This window comes from Sinohyriopsis cumingii, unplaced genomic scaffold (assembly GCF_028554795.1).
Source record: "Sinohyriopsis cumingii isolate HCF-2022 unplaced genomic scaffold, ASM2855479v2 utg000426l, whole genome shotgun sequence".
In the NCBI taxonomy this organism is placed as follows: Eukaryota; Metazoa; Mollusca; class Bivalvia; order Unionida; family Unionidae; genus Sinohyriopsis; species Sinohyriopsis cumingii.
In genome coordinates this window covers 6,577,697-6,594,741 of record NW_028315897.1, presented here as the reverse complement: position 1 = coordinate 6,594,741, position 17,045 = coordinate 6,577,697, and the positions used below count along the sequence as shown (strand labels likewise).

The window sequence follows — 17,045 nt, the reverse complement described above, 5'->3', positions numbered from 1 at the left end:
CAGCTGTCTCGCTAGGCTCTCATAATCAAGAGGTTAGTGTTAGGGCTGGTGTCAGGATAATATGACTGGTTGGGAAATCATGCTACATATCTTTGGCATGATGCCCCAGTGCAAGACATCACTATAAACTGTCTCATTGCAGACATCATAGCGATATGACCGAAAAATTGTGAAAGCTACGTTAAAAATCCTAATGACGCCCACACCCCCCCCCCCACACACTTTCATTAAATAAAAGGACATATCGTTATTACATATCCACCAAGGGATATAATCATATCAATAACTTACCTTAAACGGTGATTTCCCTTGAAAACTATTTTTATCGCACATTTTATTATCGACTTGGGTATTTAGGTCAGTTATCTCGAACTGTAACATTCAAAGTCACCAATCCTTCGCTTGGAACATGGTATGATCATAATATACTGAAAATCCGAAGGGGGAGGATTCTCGCAGACGCCTTCTATAAAGATTTATCTGTGGATTAGGTAAAATCATAATGCAAACAATTGGGCTAGTATTTATTAGGAGGAATTGATTATATACCTCAATAGAACGGTCATAGCCTTATTCATCCTGGTCGAAACAAAACGAAAGTATTCCATAATGGCGGCAAGACGACATGAATGTACTATTTGTATGGATAGTTTTAAGAATCCGAAGCTAATATCATGCCACCATAGTTTCTGTTGCAAGTGTCTGGATGATTATGTACAGGTTAACCTCCACAACGGTCGATTTAACTGCCCCGTCTGCAGGACAAGTGTAGAATTGCCTGTGGGTGGGGTGTCGGCTCTTCAAAGTAACTTTTACATCGACGCGGACGCCGGTGATACATTTGCCTGTGATATATGTGGTCCGAAAAACGTGGCACGCAGTAGATGCTTGGACTGCGATGAAAATTTGTGCCAGTCATGTTGTTTTGTCCACGAAAAATCTAAAGTTAGTAGGCATCACAAAATACGTGATCTCGGAACACTAGATTCCGAAACGAAAGGCAAAATTCGACAGCGTATATTTTGTGATCAACATCCAGAGGACGAAATCAGGCTCTTTTGCAGAGACTGTCAAACACTTATTTGTTTCATGTGCAAAGTGGTTAAGCACGAAAATCATGTAACAGAGCCTGTGCCTGATGCTGCAGCTGAAATGAAAAAGACCCTAGAGACCAAACTGAATGAATGTTCAGACAAGCTCAGACGTGTCGATGCTTCGAAGAAAAAGGGAGAGGAGCTTGATAAAAGCATTACTGATGCTGAGCAAGAGGAATTAAAAGCAGTTGACGACCAAAGTTCACAACTGTGCAAAGCCATTGTTCAAGAAGTGGAAAAAGTTAAAGCAAGAATAAAACATGTTTATCACGACCTTAGACAGCGTAACGCAGTTTTCACAAGGGACGTGGAGGAGGAATTTAAGGCGTGTTCGAATGCAAAGGACATTGCGCAAACGTTAACTTATCAAGGTACAGACATCGATATAATAAAGAAAGGCCCTGACGTTAAGCAGTTGATTTCTGCAGCCATATCGAAGACTGAACACACACCTAACACGCAGCTGGAGAACAAACTGTTTTCGCCTGCTGAAATGAAGCAGTGTGATCTGATTTCCTTACTTGGAACGATGGAAGATTCAACTGAAGTAAGTATCAATTCTCGTTTGCATAGTTATATATCATTAATGATTGCCTTTGATAAAAGAGGCTGATCTCTAGTCAAGACGAAAATAGAAGCTGTGTTGTTTTTCTTTCTTATATTAATGTTCTGCTAATTATAAAATTTGATGTTCAGTTCTGAATTTAGTTATTGTACTCTGTGTCGATTGTTGATCTAGGCTTTCAGAAAATACCAAAGTAAACAATATCTACTTATTTTGCATTGCACTGACACAACCAATGCACTCTGATCTTTATCCATAGATATTGTCTAAAACCGGTGAAATATAGTTGATTCATTAAACCTACATACTGCACAAGGGTGCAAGATTTAGTACCTACGTACACATCATATATCCGCTTATTGTGTATGTCCATTACATATGATGTAAAATCCGTTTTACAGACCAAACAAGTTATGTGCTCCTGTCTCTTAATAAGTCAATTGTAGACAAGTTTGGGATCCAAATGCAGGCCTGTCCCAACACTACATTATTGCCTCGGGGAATTATTTTCTTGGTTCAGTTACCACCTTGTGGAGGATTATTTAATTCCTTTCAAGCTTGACATTTCAAACTAAACCCTTTTCCGTCTGCTCAAACTTATTTAATTTGGATACAAAAGTGCAATGTTAAGGAAATGCTATTTTCGGTAGACTGTTATCCTAATACATTTCGTAGGGTGCGTGATTATAACCTGGATGGTCGCGAAAGTAAAAATTGAAAACAATAATTTCTAGAATGTGCAAGATACCAAACACTATAACCGGAATTCCAAAAAATATGAAGGGGATGAAACTACACTAAAACAATTATCTTAATCATGCAAATTGAATGTAAGTGTAATTTAGACTTTAGTACTTTTTAGTAGTAATATGCCACAGATTCCAAAAAATTGCAGTCTGAGCAAAACTGTCTTTATACAATTCATCATTAAATATCATTTACAAGTTTTTTGCTGACATGTACTGTTAAAGTTAACCATTCATTGACAATTTAAAAAAAAAAAATCCAAACAACCAAACACTTTTCAACCAATTAATGATGAACACAAATAAATGTATAAATAACATTGTATAAAGATGGTTGATAGTTTTATCAAAAGGTGCGTTACTGAGCTGTGGATCAATATTGCATACACCGTGAAAGATTCCCACCGATTTAATGACCATGTCTATAATAAAGGGATAAAGTAACACAGCTATCCGATTCATGTATACCTCACACAATTCTATAATAAAGGGATAAAGTAACACAGCTATCCGATTCATGTATACCTCACACAATGTCTATAATAAAGGGATCAAGTAACACAGCTATCCGATTCATGTATACTTCACACAATTCTATAATAAAGGGATAAAGTAACACAGCTATCCGATTCATGTATACCTCACACAATTCTATAATAAAGGGATAAAGTAACACAGCTATCCGATTCATGTATACCTCACACAATTCTATAATAAAGGGATAAAGTAACACAGCTATCCGATTCATGTATACCTCACACAATTCTATAATAAAGGGATAAAGTAACACAGCTATCCGATTCATGTATACCTCACACAATGTCTATAATAAAGGGATCAAGTAACACAGCTATCCGATTCATGTATACTTCACACAATTCTATAATAAAGGGATAAAGTAACACAGCTATCCGATTCATGTATACCTCACACAATTCTATAATAAAGGGATAAAGTAACACAGCTATCCGATTCATGTATACCTCACACAATTCTATAATAAAGGGATAAAGTAACACAGCTATCCGATTCATGTATACCTCACACAATTCTATAATAAAGGGATAAAGTAACACAGCTATCCGATTAATGTATTCCTCACACAATTCTATAATAAAGGGATAAAGTAACACAGCTATCCGATTCATGTATACTTCACACAATTCTATAATAAAGGGATAAAGTAACACAGTTATCCGATTCATGCATACCTCACACAATTCTATAATAAAGGGATAAAGTAACACAGCTATCCGATTCATGTATACCTCACACACTTAGACATTATATTTTTATAATTATCATAAACCCAATCAAGCAATATGGACAGAAGTGTCTTCATATATATAAAGATGGCATTTAACATGTCAGTAGTTTGATTATGATTTAAGATTAATATGAAATGTACACATTATTAACATAATTGCTATTGATGTTGTTATCATTGAAATTATTTATTTTATAATCTGATTGCATTTGACAATTTCAAAATTATGATAAAAAATATCAGCCATTCTTTAATAATATTTTTTCTATTTTTATTTGTATTTATCATTGGTTTGGTAAAACATATTTTCGTCTGAACTTTTTAAATTATTATTTTAGCTACTGCCTTTTCTACATGCACATGCACATGGTTCGTTCTGTCTTCTCTACAACTACTACTACTAATACTAATACTAATAATGTTAGAAAATATGTATAAGTTACTAGGTATTTTATATGTAGCCAAACAGTGGCGTTTCTAATGACACTTAATTAGGAACCTTCAACAATATTATAATGTCAATGGTTATTCAGACTACATTATTCAGAATGTGTGGCATATAACAAAAAACGCGTTCTACTTATAATACATTGCTCTGGTTCAAGTCTTTATCAGAACTAGATAAAATGGATCGAAAGCCGGAGGTGAGGTACGATTTATAAACGACTGGAGCCAGACTGTAGCTAACCCTCTTCCTCCTCCTCCCAATCACCTCCTTCTTCCCGCCTCCCTCTCTCCGTCGTCATTATATGATAGAATGGGAAAGAAAAGGCGCGTATCTAATTTTAATATAGAGAGGGAAAGTACTAATTATTCACACTGTATTTGCATTAACAACTCTGCACCTCTATAAATAATATCTCTATTGAGACCGAATCAGCGAAGTCTGTTTCATGTTTCTAATAGTATATTTATTATATCCTTTCAGGAAGAAAGAAACAAAATAGAAAGAGTAAGTATTACTATGGCTGCTTTGTGTTTAAAGTTAAATATTATGCATTCAACACAATTGACAGTTTGACGCATACATTTACTACAAACTATTCATCGAATTTAATGAATCTTTTTCGGCGACTACAAGGTTGTTCATTTATACTGCACTTTTTCTAATTTGGATCTTTACCTCTCCTTCAGATTAATTAGCTTATCCTACTTTCTTTGTTTATTTTCAACGCATAGTAGGAGTCAAAAGACACCTGAGTAATAGTGTAATATGGGTCGAAATCTTTACAACGAACTTAAATTAGTATTACAAGTGCAAAATAGTGGTAGAAGGTGTAGATTATATTTCGAGTTTCCTTACGATTACTGTAGTATCGAACAGCGTGTCCACAGTATTGCTCGGAAAAGTTTAGCACTACAGAGTTCCAAAAGATGCGAAACCCATTTATGTGATCTCAGTATCCCCATGCAAGTCAATGATGTGAGATAGATTTAGATAAATTACATTATTTTAACAATAAATTTATATATTTACAAATTACCGATCTTCATGCATGGAAACCCAACAGTATGTATGTTTGTCTGATGTCGGTTCTCTCTGTGTGTGCATATATATATATATATATATATATATATATATATATATATATATATATATAATACTTTTAGACTTGTGGTGTATGCGCATTTGGTCATAGCACCCCGTTTGAAGGATTAGTACGTACTCATTGAGGGGGCAGGGTTCTACTGATAATGTACGTAGGCATAGGAAACGGGGGGGGGGGGGCGTGAAGGGGGGGGGGGGGCGTGAAACCTCGATAATAAGTTGTGTAATACGTAACCTGTTCGACTGAGTTCAGTCGACGTTTGAATTTTAGCGGACAAACTTATTAAAGTTACGCAGCTTATTTCTTTTGATGCAGCCAGACTTTCAACGTCCTTGGACTATCTGGTTTTTTTAAACACGTTAATATAATTAATCATTGATCGTTTCTGCGTGGATTAAATATTAGATCGTTCTATACAATTGTGTGTGTGGGGTGGGGGCGTCAATCGTACTTACGCAGCTGGGGGGAGGTGTTAAAAATTACGTATGTGTACAGGGGGAAGGGGTCAACCTTTACCAGATGTGTGCATACGTACTAAGTGGATGGCTCCTTACTATTTCTCCTTTTCCTTTATGAAAACAGCGAGGAAACCTGTTGTAAGTTTCTGATAAGATTATGTTTGTTTGTCTTTCTAGAATGCCTAATCCAGGACATGCACAGAACACACATTATTCACATTACATTTAGTACGAATTAAATATAAACTGGCCAATGTACTGTAATAACATCTGCTATTTTATGACCCAGTGCTTACTCCACTTTCTTATCTTTTTCAAAATCACGTCAACATGCTGAAATGAATTATTTCTGCTCTTCTATATGGTTTTGCTTAAAAAGAGGGAGAAGTTGCAGGTTTGTATGCCACATAAGTAAAACGTTTTAATGATATGCATAGTATTATTTAATTTTTGAAGAAAGCACCATGGAAAAGAAAATGGCACTTAACGTTTTGAAAGAAATAAACACGATGAAGAAAGTTAAAAACGTTATTCTATTCTGAATAAAAATATATGTTTTCCTTTCCCACTTCCGCTAGCACACCTTTCGGCGTCCACAGTGTAGATTCATAGTGCCGTTGATAGTTGTATGATTAGATAATATTATATGTACGGTATTAGGATGAAGGGCGCGTATTAAGAACAAAACACAAACTAGCTATAACATATTTGAAGCTAAGTGGCCTGATATTTTTTGTTCATAGTAGTAATCATCAAAAGATTACTTGTTACCTAAACACTTAGAAGTACTCTAAGGTGGAGTACTTTTTTATCCTTAATTTGTATATGTTCAAGTATAGACATGCACTGTGTTCCCATTTGCGAATATGCGCATGCGTGTATACTCTCGTTTTCGAATGAGATACTCAAAGTATATTTCACCGTGTCCAATATCAGATTTTTTATTCTTTCAGGAAGAAAGGGAGAAAAAAGAAAGAGTAAGTGTTCATATAACTGCTCTCATTAAATAAGTACAAAACATACATTGCTTAACGTTATTATATGATTGCAGAAATGCCTGTATTTATGAAAACTAATTATTCGCCAACTATATTTTAACTACAAACCGTATAGTTATTAGTTCATCTTTCATGCAGTTGCTTTCATATTTAGACTAAAATGTCTTATTTATATTATATGCACCGTTTAGGGTGCAAGGAATAAAACAAGACCAAAACATAAACTGTAGAGAGCGTACATTGGTTTGCCTGCCATTTTATTTGTTATAGTGATCAGCATCGCACTGTATCGGTTATGGGAGATGATTCAAGTCACTGAAAATCTATATCTTTACTAGTTTGCGTCTAAACGTAAAATTATTCACTTTTAACTAAACTACAAGGACTACTGTATGGCGCAAAACCTTCGCTGTTGTTTAATTGTAGCCTCTTCAAAAAAAGCAAAGTAGATAAAGATGAATTTCAGAGATTTAAATACGATAGAACACCTGTATTACATCTATGCAAACTAACACTAGATTGAAATACTATATTCAACTAATGGTTTATAATGTATTTGCATTTGCCAATGCATGCTAATTACCTGTCCTTTCTTTTCGGAGGAAATAAGCGAAGTTTATATTACGGTTTCTAATATAACATTTAATATATCATTTCAGGAAGAAAAAGAGAAAAAAGAAAGAGTAAGTATTGATACCTCCGCTTTCAGCTAATAGGAACAAATTATGCATTGCACAAGGTTATTATATGATTGCTAAGAATTGTGCATTTATTGCAATTACTTATTTGCCAAATTTATTTAACCTTTCAATTACCGTGATATCATCAGTTCATGTCTTCTTCGTCTTTCCTGCACTTCGTGTCTTTAATATATACGGTCAAATGTTAACAAAAACCATTTCTGGTCTAATTATTTCATTCAGCTTGTACTTAGATATTTAATTCTCTGAGTCAAATAACACCGAAGTGCCATTATGATACATGTAGAGACCTCAGATTGTGAAAGAGGTAAATTCACATTACAAGTGTGGAAGAGGTAAATTTACATTACAAGTGTGGAAGAATGGGAGAAGTTGCAGAATGTAGTTCGAAATCTCTAATAATTACTAAAATACGTATTAGTGTACTGGAATAATTGCCTGAGGCTACCTAAATCTCGAGGCATCCAAAATATGTATCATCGTGTGGGTATGATTGTGTGGAACGATCTGAATGATAACAAATCCTTCTTATGTGATCTCATAATCATTATAGTTAAGTATATAACTTACCATGGAACCATTATTTTCATACCCATGTTTCGTTTATCTGCTTTCATGTGTCGTGAATTTGTCGCTGTTGTCCGAAATATAAGTCAAATGTATTTAGCTGTTAAACCCATTAGTAGTGAAGGGGGATACTAGAGCGACAATGGGAATTAGCATTACAGACCCCCCTTGGGAACATATAGCGACAAGGGAAATTTAACATGGAGAAAAATCGTGGGAACATATAGCGACAAGGGAAATTAACATGGAGAAAAATCGTGGGACTGTTGAGCGTCAAGGGGATTTGAACATGGAGAAAAATCGTGGGAACATATAGCGACAAGGGAAATTGAACATGGGATTTTTTTTTTTTAAAAAAAAAAATATAAAATAAAAAATGCGTAGGCAATTGAAAAGTCATTCTCTTTTCGAGAAATATGGGGGCCCTGAAAAGGGCCTTTGGGTTTATGTTAATGTATTCATTAACATAAATGGCACCGCATTGGTCTTCTTCTTGTCCTTAGGCTACGTCTCACTGTTGGTCCGTAAATCAGCACTCTTTTCAGGCATCCTTGTCTTTCAACGTAGATCCTACGTATCCACAGGCTGGTGTTTGTCCTGTGGACAACGGTCCACTTGGATCGGACATACATGAGCATGTCCGTCCTAAACATCATGGAAGACACAAGGGTGGATGACTCAACTGTGGTCCACATCTTGAAGCGACGAGAACAGGTGAATCAATGCAGTGAACTGCGCTTATTTATAGGTACAGGTAGGATTGAAACGGTTTGAGTTCATTCACCAATCCGAACACGCGTTACGAAATTCAGTCAGCTCGCATCCAATCCGAAGAGAACAGTCTGTGACGTCACGTGGTCTATATAGATTCGTTAGCGCTTGTGTACAGTCAATCTATGCGACAGTGATTCAACATGACGGAAACTCAGAAAACGATCCATTGGGGTGCACCAGCAGGGGAGACTGCCCAAGGGAACCCGGACTTACTTTCAGAAGAGGTACATTGGGATTTTGTGGATTTTCTCTCCTCGCAAGAATTTGTTCCGGAACCTTCGTTACCTTCTTCATTACCGCAAGTGGAGAATTTTAGACAGAGACAGAAAGAAGAATTGGAGAAATTTATACAACGACAAAAGGAAGCGGAACAAGCTTTTCTCCTACAGCAACAGCAGCAAGAAGAAGAAGAGGTAAGAAAAAAACAACAGCAACAGCAAGAAGAAGTAGCAGCAAAGAAACAAGAGGGTGAAAATCAAACGGTCACGGTACTGTTGGACATTTTAGCGGAGTTAAGAAGTCTGAAACAAATGTATCAGACTTCTTTATTACGACCGAAGAGAATACGACCTTCCCGAGCTAAACACGTTAACCCTGTGACTAAGCCTACCGTACCACCCTTAGTGATTTCAACCCAATCATTATCATCATCATCAACATTACGCAGTCCAGAAGTAGGCCTTTTCCGTGGCAAAGGCTTAAGGCAGTTAAAGTTGATTGCTTAAACTCACCTCTACACCATAAAGAAAAAAGGCCCTTTTCAGGGCCACCCACATTTCTCGAAAAGAGATAGCCTTTCAATTTGTCAATAACTCAAAAAAAATATTAAACAGCCCATTTTACCCTTATAGTACGTTTCTGTGTATGAGTGCGTGAGTGTACGTTCTTATTTTAAAATCACAACTCAAAGACACTTACCTTGTATCATTAATTTATTCTTTTCTCCATTTTTTACAATCCAATTCACAATTCACAACTCAACACTTTAATTTAAAGTTCATTAACTTCTTCTGTTTCCTTGTTTAGTCTCTCTGTTTTTTGAATTTCTTCACCGTCACACTCTTTTCCTCTTCTTCCTCCTCCTCGCTTTCTTCCCTTCTTCTTTACTTCTCCTGTTTCTTTTTCTTCACCTGTCTTCTTTCTTCCTGAGAAGAATCCCTCTCTTCCTCTGAAGAATCCCTCTCTTCTTCTGAAGAATTCCTCTTTTCTTCTGACTCTTCTTGTTTCTTTTTGGGGCAATCTGGAGACCAATGTCCTTTTTCTTTACAATAATAACAGGTATCTTGACTTTTGTCTTTTTTAGCCCCTGTTTTTTTTTCTTTTTTGACGGTCTGGACACTCTGAAGACCAATGCCCTTTCTTCTGACAGATATAGCAAGTATCTTGACTTTTATCTCGAAAGGAAGGAGAGTAGTCCGTGGGCTGGTCTGAAGAGAATTTTCTAATAACCCCTCGCAAAGCTCTGACGAAACGTTCCATCTGGTTAGTCTCTTCCATCGTTGTGCTCGGCTTGAGAGTGAAATGAATAGTGAAAGGACAAGACTCACGCCCTTTTTATATACGCTGGTCTGCTATGATTATAAATTAGTCTATGGTGTTTAAACTTGAGTCATTTGACGTTTTGCACTCAAAATGAAACGATCCTATTCATTCGAGAAGAAAGAAGAAGAAAGTAAGAGGCAGAAACGTGATCTATCGCCTCGTACCAGGGCTGAAATCTTGGCACAAATTCATGCCAGTGATTTTGAAGAGGACATGAGTGAACCAGAATTTGAAACCTCTAAACAAAGTTCACCACCCTTAGTCAACCCTGAAAATTACTATTCCATTCGAGAGACGGAAAAGCGCTCCTCTAGAAAATTTAGAACCACGGCTTACAAATACACGGTGAAGTTTAAAGATTTCAAGGCTGAAGTGCCGTTAGAGAAAGCAGAAGTGTTCATCACTGGGGTGTGGGATTCTTTGCTCACTGCACTCAAGCAACAATGTCAACCCAAAGAAGACGATCGCTTGAGACTTTCCATACAACACGACGGTTTGAAATCCCCTGTTTGGATCGAGTTTAGCACCCCTGCAGAATTGACCGCTTCCAAAGTCATGGACAAGATTCAACACGTACAACAATCTAATGATCAGTTTGACATCACCGATGGTAAAGCCACATTGGACATGACCCACGTCTCCTCCTCAAGGGACCGGACGCAAAAAGATGTTATTGGTGAACGAGCTTCGCAGCATTAAGCGTAGCCTTGTCCAAATTCACAACCCTCATGACCAGATGTGTTTAGCCCGTGCCATCGTGGTGGGAAGAACCTATGCCAACAAGAACGACACGGTAGAATGGAAAAGAACCTGGAAAACTATTCAACGATCCGATCGAGCCAAACAACGAAACGAAGCAGAACTCCTGTTGCAACAAGCTGGCCTGTCCAAAGACACACCCTGTGGCATTCCTGAGATGCAAAAATTGCAAGATGCCCTAGCTCCACGATACACCTTGAAAGTGCACCCTCAAGAAGTGCGCGGGCCTCTGTTGTTTCGAGGGCAAGAGTTTAAGGACGGAAAATACATTCACGTTTATTATCACGATGACCATTTCGATACCATTACCAGTATCACCGGATTCCTGGGATACGGTTATTACTGTGAGAAATGTGACCATGGTTATAATAATCGGGAGCAACACAAGCATTGTGGATTGAAATGTTCAGGATGTTTGGCCTCTTCACCCTGTCTGAGCGAAGAACCAGTGCCTTGTTCAACTTGTCTGCGCACGTTTGTCAGCCCTACCTGTTACCAACAACATCTGAAAACGCAAGGTTCACAGAAGAAATGTGCTTGTCAACTCCTGAGATTGTGCCCTACGTGTGAACAAGTCATACGTACCAATAATACCAAGGCACACGTATGTTCAGGAAAGAAAAAATGTCACATTTGTCACCATATCGTGGACTTGGAACACCAATGCTACGTGCAAAAATACCAACCCCCACCAGAGAAAGAGGATGTTCACAAGAAGAAAGGCAATTTCATCTTTTTCGATTTCGAATGCATGCAAGAGACCGGCATTCACATTCCTAATTTCTGCGTGGCTCATCGAGCGTGCGAGAAGTGCATTCAAGAACCTATTTTCAGTCATTGCCCTCACTGCAGCAAGATTCCTGGAGGACGTGAAAAAATCTTTCGGGGACCGAACACGTTAGCCGATTTTGCACAATGGGTCTTAGACCCCATCGACAAGACGTGGAGCCAAGAGGACATCGAACTTTACGGAGATTGTCATCGTCATGCCACGGTGATGGCTCACAATTTCTCCGGATACGATGGACAGTTTCTTTTGAGGTACTATACGGAACAAGGCACTGAACGTCCTAAAGTGACTTTGAACGGAGCCAAAATCATTTTCATGCAAGTGGGACAAGTACAGTTTAAAGATTCGATGAGCTATTTGGCCATGCCTTTGAGTCGAATGCCTAAAACGTTTGGAATGACAGAAATGGCTAAAGGGTACTTTCCACACTTTTTCAATACGGAAGCCAATCAACACGCCGTTCTACCCCATTTACCTGAGGCTCACTATTACGACCCTGACAACATGCGTACCGAACAACGAGAAGCTTTCTACGCTTGGTACCAGACTCACGCCTCGGACCCTTTCGACTTTCAGGAAGAAATGTTAAAGTATTGTCGTTCCGACGTGGACATTTTACGACGTTGCTGTGGAAAATTTCGAGAACTGTTCATGGATCACGGAGGGGTCGATCCTTTGAAAGAAGCTTGCACCATTGCCAAAGCGTGTTCCTTAGTGTATCGACAACGATTCATGCCTGAAAACACCGTGGCTGTCATCAGTCCTCAAACGACCCACTTTGTCAAGCGTCAATACTCGGTCAAAGCCCTACGCTGGTTACATTACTTGTGCGACAAGGAAGACAAGTGGATTCAGCATGCTCGCAACGGAGGGGGCGAAAAGACCATCGGAACGTATTCGGTCGATGGCTGGGACTTAGAAAACCCCAAGATCGTGTACGAGTTTAACGGTTGCTTATTTCACGGATGTCCCGTCTGTTACCCTGACCGTGGCACTAAAAATCAGTTTTTACAACGAACCATGGAAGATTTGTACCAGGACACTTGTCAGCGACGCCTAAAGTTAGAACAGCAAGGTTACCAAGTGGTGGAAATGTGGGAACACGAGTACGATCACCGTATGAAAACCGATCCCGAGTTTAAACGCCTCGTGGAAAGTTACCAGTTCATGGACCCGCTGAACCCGAGGGATAGTTTGTACGGAGGAAGGACCAATGCCACCTGTTTGCTGTACCAAGCCGACGAAGAGAAAGGAGAAGAAATCAAATACTTGGACGTGTGTTCGCTGTATCCCTACGTGTGCAAATATTGTCGCTTTCCTGTAGGGCACCCGCAATTGCTGACGGAACACATCGACCTGAAAAACATTCGACAATACGAAGGCTTGATCAAGTGCAAAGTTTTGCCTCCCACGAATCTATACCATCCCGTCTTACCTCACAATTGTCAAGGCAAATTGATGTTTCCCTTGTGCCGTACTTGTGCCGAAACGTGCAACCAAGATCAGCCTTGTCAGCAAAGCCAGGAAGAACGGGCCTTGACGGGAACCTGGGTCAGCGTAGAATTGTTCAAAGCTCTGGACATGGGATACCAACTGTTAGAAGTGTACGAAATTTGCCACTTTCCCAAGACACAACAATACCGCAAGGGTGACCCTACTCAGAAAGGCATTTTCGCAGACTACGTGGATGCCTTTTTGAAACTGAAACAAGAAGCCAGCGGCTATCCTTCCTCGTGTCACACTCCCGAAGACCAAATACAATTCAAAGAGAAATACTACGAACAAGAAGGCATCACTTTAGACCACATCGAGAAAAACGAAGGCAGGCGATCGTTTGCCAAAGTGATGTTAAATTGCTTGTGGGGTAAAATGGCACAACGACCGTGTTTACCCAAGACGGAATATTTGACAGAACCTTCCCGCTACTTTCAGATGATTCACGACAAAACCAAATACATGAAACACGTGGACGTCGTTCGAGAGGATTTAATCTTGGTCAATTACGAAGAAGATCTGGACTTTGTACAAGACGACCCTTTTGGAAATGTCATCATTGCGGCTTACGTGACAGCCCATGCTCGCTTAAAATTGTACGAAGCTTTAGAACTGTTAGAAGAACGCGTCCTGTACTTTGACACGGACAGTTGCATTTACATCCATCACCCGATTCAACATCACCCTGACATCGAAGGAGACCGTTTAGGAGCCTGGACAGACGAGCATCCCGACGACAAGATTCTAAGTTTCGTCAGTGGCGGTCCCAAAAATTACGGCTACGAATACCGTGACAAAAAAGGAGAAGTGCACACGACGTGCAAAGTGAAAGGACTGACTCTGAATTATCGTACCAGTCGAGTGGTCAACTTTGGGGTATTGAAAGAAGCCTTGCAATCGGGAGAGGATGCAAACTTTAAAGTGACCACTTACCAACCGAACAAGATTGTACGTTTACCCACTCACCACATCGTCAGTCGGCCCTTGGAAAAAGTCTATCAAATCGTGTACCAGAAGCGAGTGAGACTTCCCAATCATTTCACCTTACCGTATGGACACGTTGGTATAAAATATTGGTTGTAAGAGGATAGTTACCCACCAGAAAGATGACTTCGCCACAGCAAGAATCGAGTGAGAAACCCGATGAGAACTCCAAGTTCAAACCCTATCATTTTCCAGTCTTCTTACCTGACTATTGTGATTGTGCCCGTCGATTGGACACGTTTCAGAAATGGCCTACGGATAGGGAAGGATTACCTTCTTCGCATGTTTTAGCTAGAACAGGATTTGTCTACTTGGGACCTGAGTCAGGATTGGGATACGAGGTACAGTGTTTCGCTTGCGGACTGAAGTTACGAATGGATCTATGTATCTATAAAGATTCAGCTATTCTGGAACATACTCGATGGTCTCCGCACTGCCCTTACCTTTCTATGGCCTTTCCACCCATCACACTACGGTACAATGTTGACGGTACCTTAGAGACGGTACCTTCCAGAACAGGACATAAAAAACGTAAAAAATAAAGATGTACAAGCTGGAGACTGCATTGCGACTAGTATAAAAAAGGGGCTATGGTCAAGATCGATAGTTCATTGTGACTATCAAAACCGAGCGAACAAGATGAATACTTTCAGAGAAACACGAAACAAGTTGTTTAGAAAGGCACAATTCAAGTGTGAGACTTCGGAAGTGGAATGCGATTGTGAGCCTTGCGATGGATACGATGCTGTACCTTGTGACCTGAGCGATGCCGTAAAGCATCATGGGAACTTTAGTGTCCCTACCCCTATCATGGAAAGTGATGCTGTGCGTGTCAAACCTGTGGGATGCGAAAGCGATGCCACTCGTCCTCTTGGACATTTTACTGGGTTTCGTTTTAAAGGGGAATGTTTACCTTCACGTCTACCCCCTTACGGATGTCATCCAGCCCTGAGCAAACTCCTGTTCATGTCACCCAACCCTCATCGAAACGAACCTGTGAAAGACGAATATTCGTTTCCTGTGCGTTTGTCGGAATACTGCGACTTTGAAAATCGTCTTCAATCGTTCAAAGGAAAATGGCCTAAGTATCTGGGAGGACCGACCCCCGAAGAATTAGCCAGAGCCGGATTTTTCTACTTGGGCGAAGGAGATAAAGTCAAGTGCTTCAGTTGCGGTGTGTCACTTCACCACTGGGAACCGCAAGATTCGGCCTACGTTGAACATGCTCGATGGTCACCGAATTGTCATTACTTACCCTTAGTGGGACCGAGACATTGAAGGAACTTACCATGTCGTTGATGAAGAAACCAGATTGGCTAGGAGTCAAATGTTGGACATCACCGAGACCAGTATTTAAACTGCATTTCAAAAACGATATTGAATCATTACCTAAAGAACTGCAAGAGAAGATTTACAAGGAAGTTTGGCAGGGGTTTGCCAGAGTGAAATCTCAATGGGTCACTGTAGAACTTTTGTGCCGAGAAATTCACAAGAGGAAAGTGAAAAAAGTCCACCAGTGTGTTAGATTTCTTTGGGTCAAGGCTGCATTCATCCTATTATATTACTTTAGGCCGTTTACATCAAAAGAGTTCAGTGACATTCTTGGACGTTACCCTGAATGGCAGTGGTCAGAAATTACTCACTATGTGGATTACTTTTGTGAATTGTACGGACAGACCTATTCATGAATACTTTACAAGAGAACATTCGTGCTTTGCCTGTGGAGTTGAGAGAAAGGATTTACCGAGAACTGGTGAAAATACAAGTGAAACGCAAACTCAAAGTGATTCATCCGTTTATAAATTATGCTATGTTCCAAAGTACAAGAAGACTGATTATGAGTGGATATTACATTAGGCACAAAGTTAAACGAGGCTATTGGCCACCACCCAACGATTCCAAAAACAGTGTATATACTTATGGATACTTTACAAGAGAACATTTTGGGCTTGCCTGAGGAGTTGAGAGAAAGGATTTACCGAGAGCTGGTGAAAATACAAGTGAAACGTAAAGAACAATCGCATCCGTTACGTCACCAGATCTTTAAGCACTGGTACCTGACTGGTATAAGAGAACTGATTCGTCAGAAATTGTTTCAGTGGTCAGACCTTGTTCAATACTTCCAGGCCCCCGATGATCCACGTGTTGATCATTTTGGTTACTTCGAGATTCACCTAGAGCAACCCATTGAGGAAGACGAGGTAAAGGATTACCAACATTTGTTACGTGGAATCTACTTAGCGGAAGAGGAAACTTCTAATCGAAGTCTGAAGTTCAGATTACAGTATGCAAGATTTACATTCCCAACTGGAAAACGAACATCACTGGCTAGAAAGTACGTGTATTGCTTCCAAAACAAAGAGACTATAAAAACAGGCTGCCATGCCACGACTTATGTCGTATGTAATCCAACAGATTTCGTGGAAGGAACTCAATGACCATATTCAAACCGTGGATCATTACCATCAATTATTACAAGAACTGTATCCATTCAATTTGGGACGACAAGTGGTGTGTGTCTTAGTGACTTGTTTTCTGGGATTTCGTTTACCAGCCGATTATTTGTGGACTCTTTACGATCAGTACTTACCATACCCCCATGGCCTTAAATGGTCACGAAAAACTCCTTTTGCTCAAAGCCTTGCGTTTTCATCTGGATACTTCTCGACCTCAACAGGAAAAAAAGATTCGTCAACTTCTAGCTACCCAAGACGTGTATGACGATGTGTGTGTAGCTTGTGACTTACATCCCCATT

General features: G+C 39.4%; 1 protein-coding gene across 2 annotated transcripts in view; it reads left to right on the top strand.

Moving 5' to 3' along the window:
- Positions 1-278: 278 nt before the first annotated feature.
- Positions 279-17,045, top strand: part of LOC149774125 (E3 ubiquitin-protein ligase TRIM45-like) — a 115,122-nt gene continuing 98,355 nt past the window's right edge. Inside the window, exons 1-4 of one of the 2 annotated variants that reach the window (XM_089945813.1) lie at positions 279-1,641; positions 4,601-4,624; positions 6,634-6,657; positions 7,338-7,361. In XM_089945813.1, coding sequence (XP_089801939.1) covers positions 610-1,641; positions 4,601-4,624; positions 6,634-6,657; positions 7,338-7,361 — 1,104 coding nt within the window. In that variant the 5' untranslated portion in view covers positions 279-609. The remainder of the gene's footprint in view (positions 1,642-4,600; positions 4,625-6,633; positions 6,658-7,337; positions 7,362-17,045) is intronic. The other variant, XM_089945814.1, reaches the window with a different exon arrangement.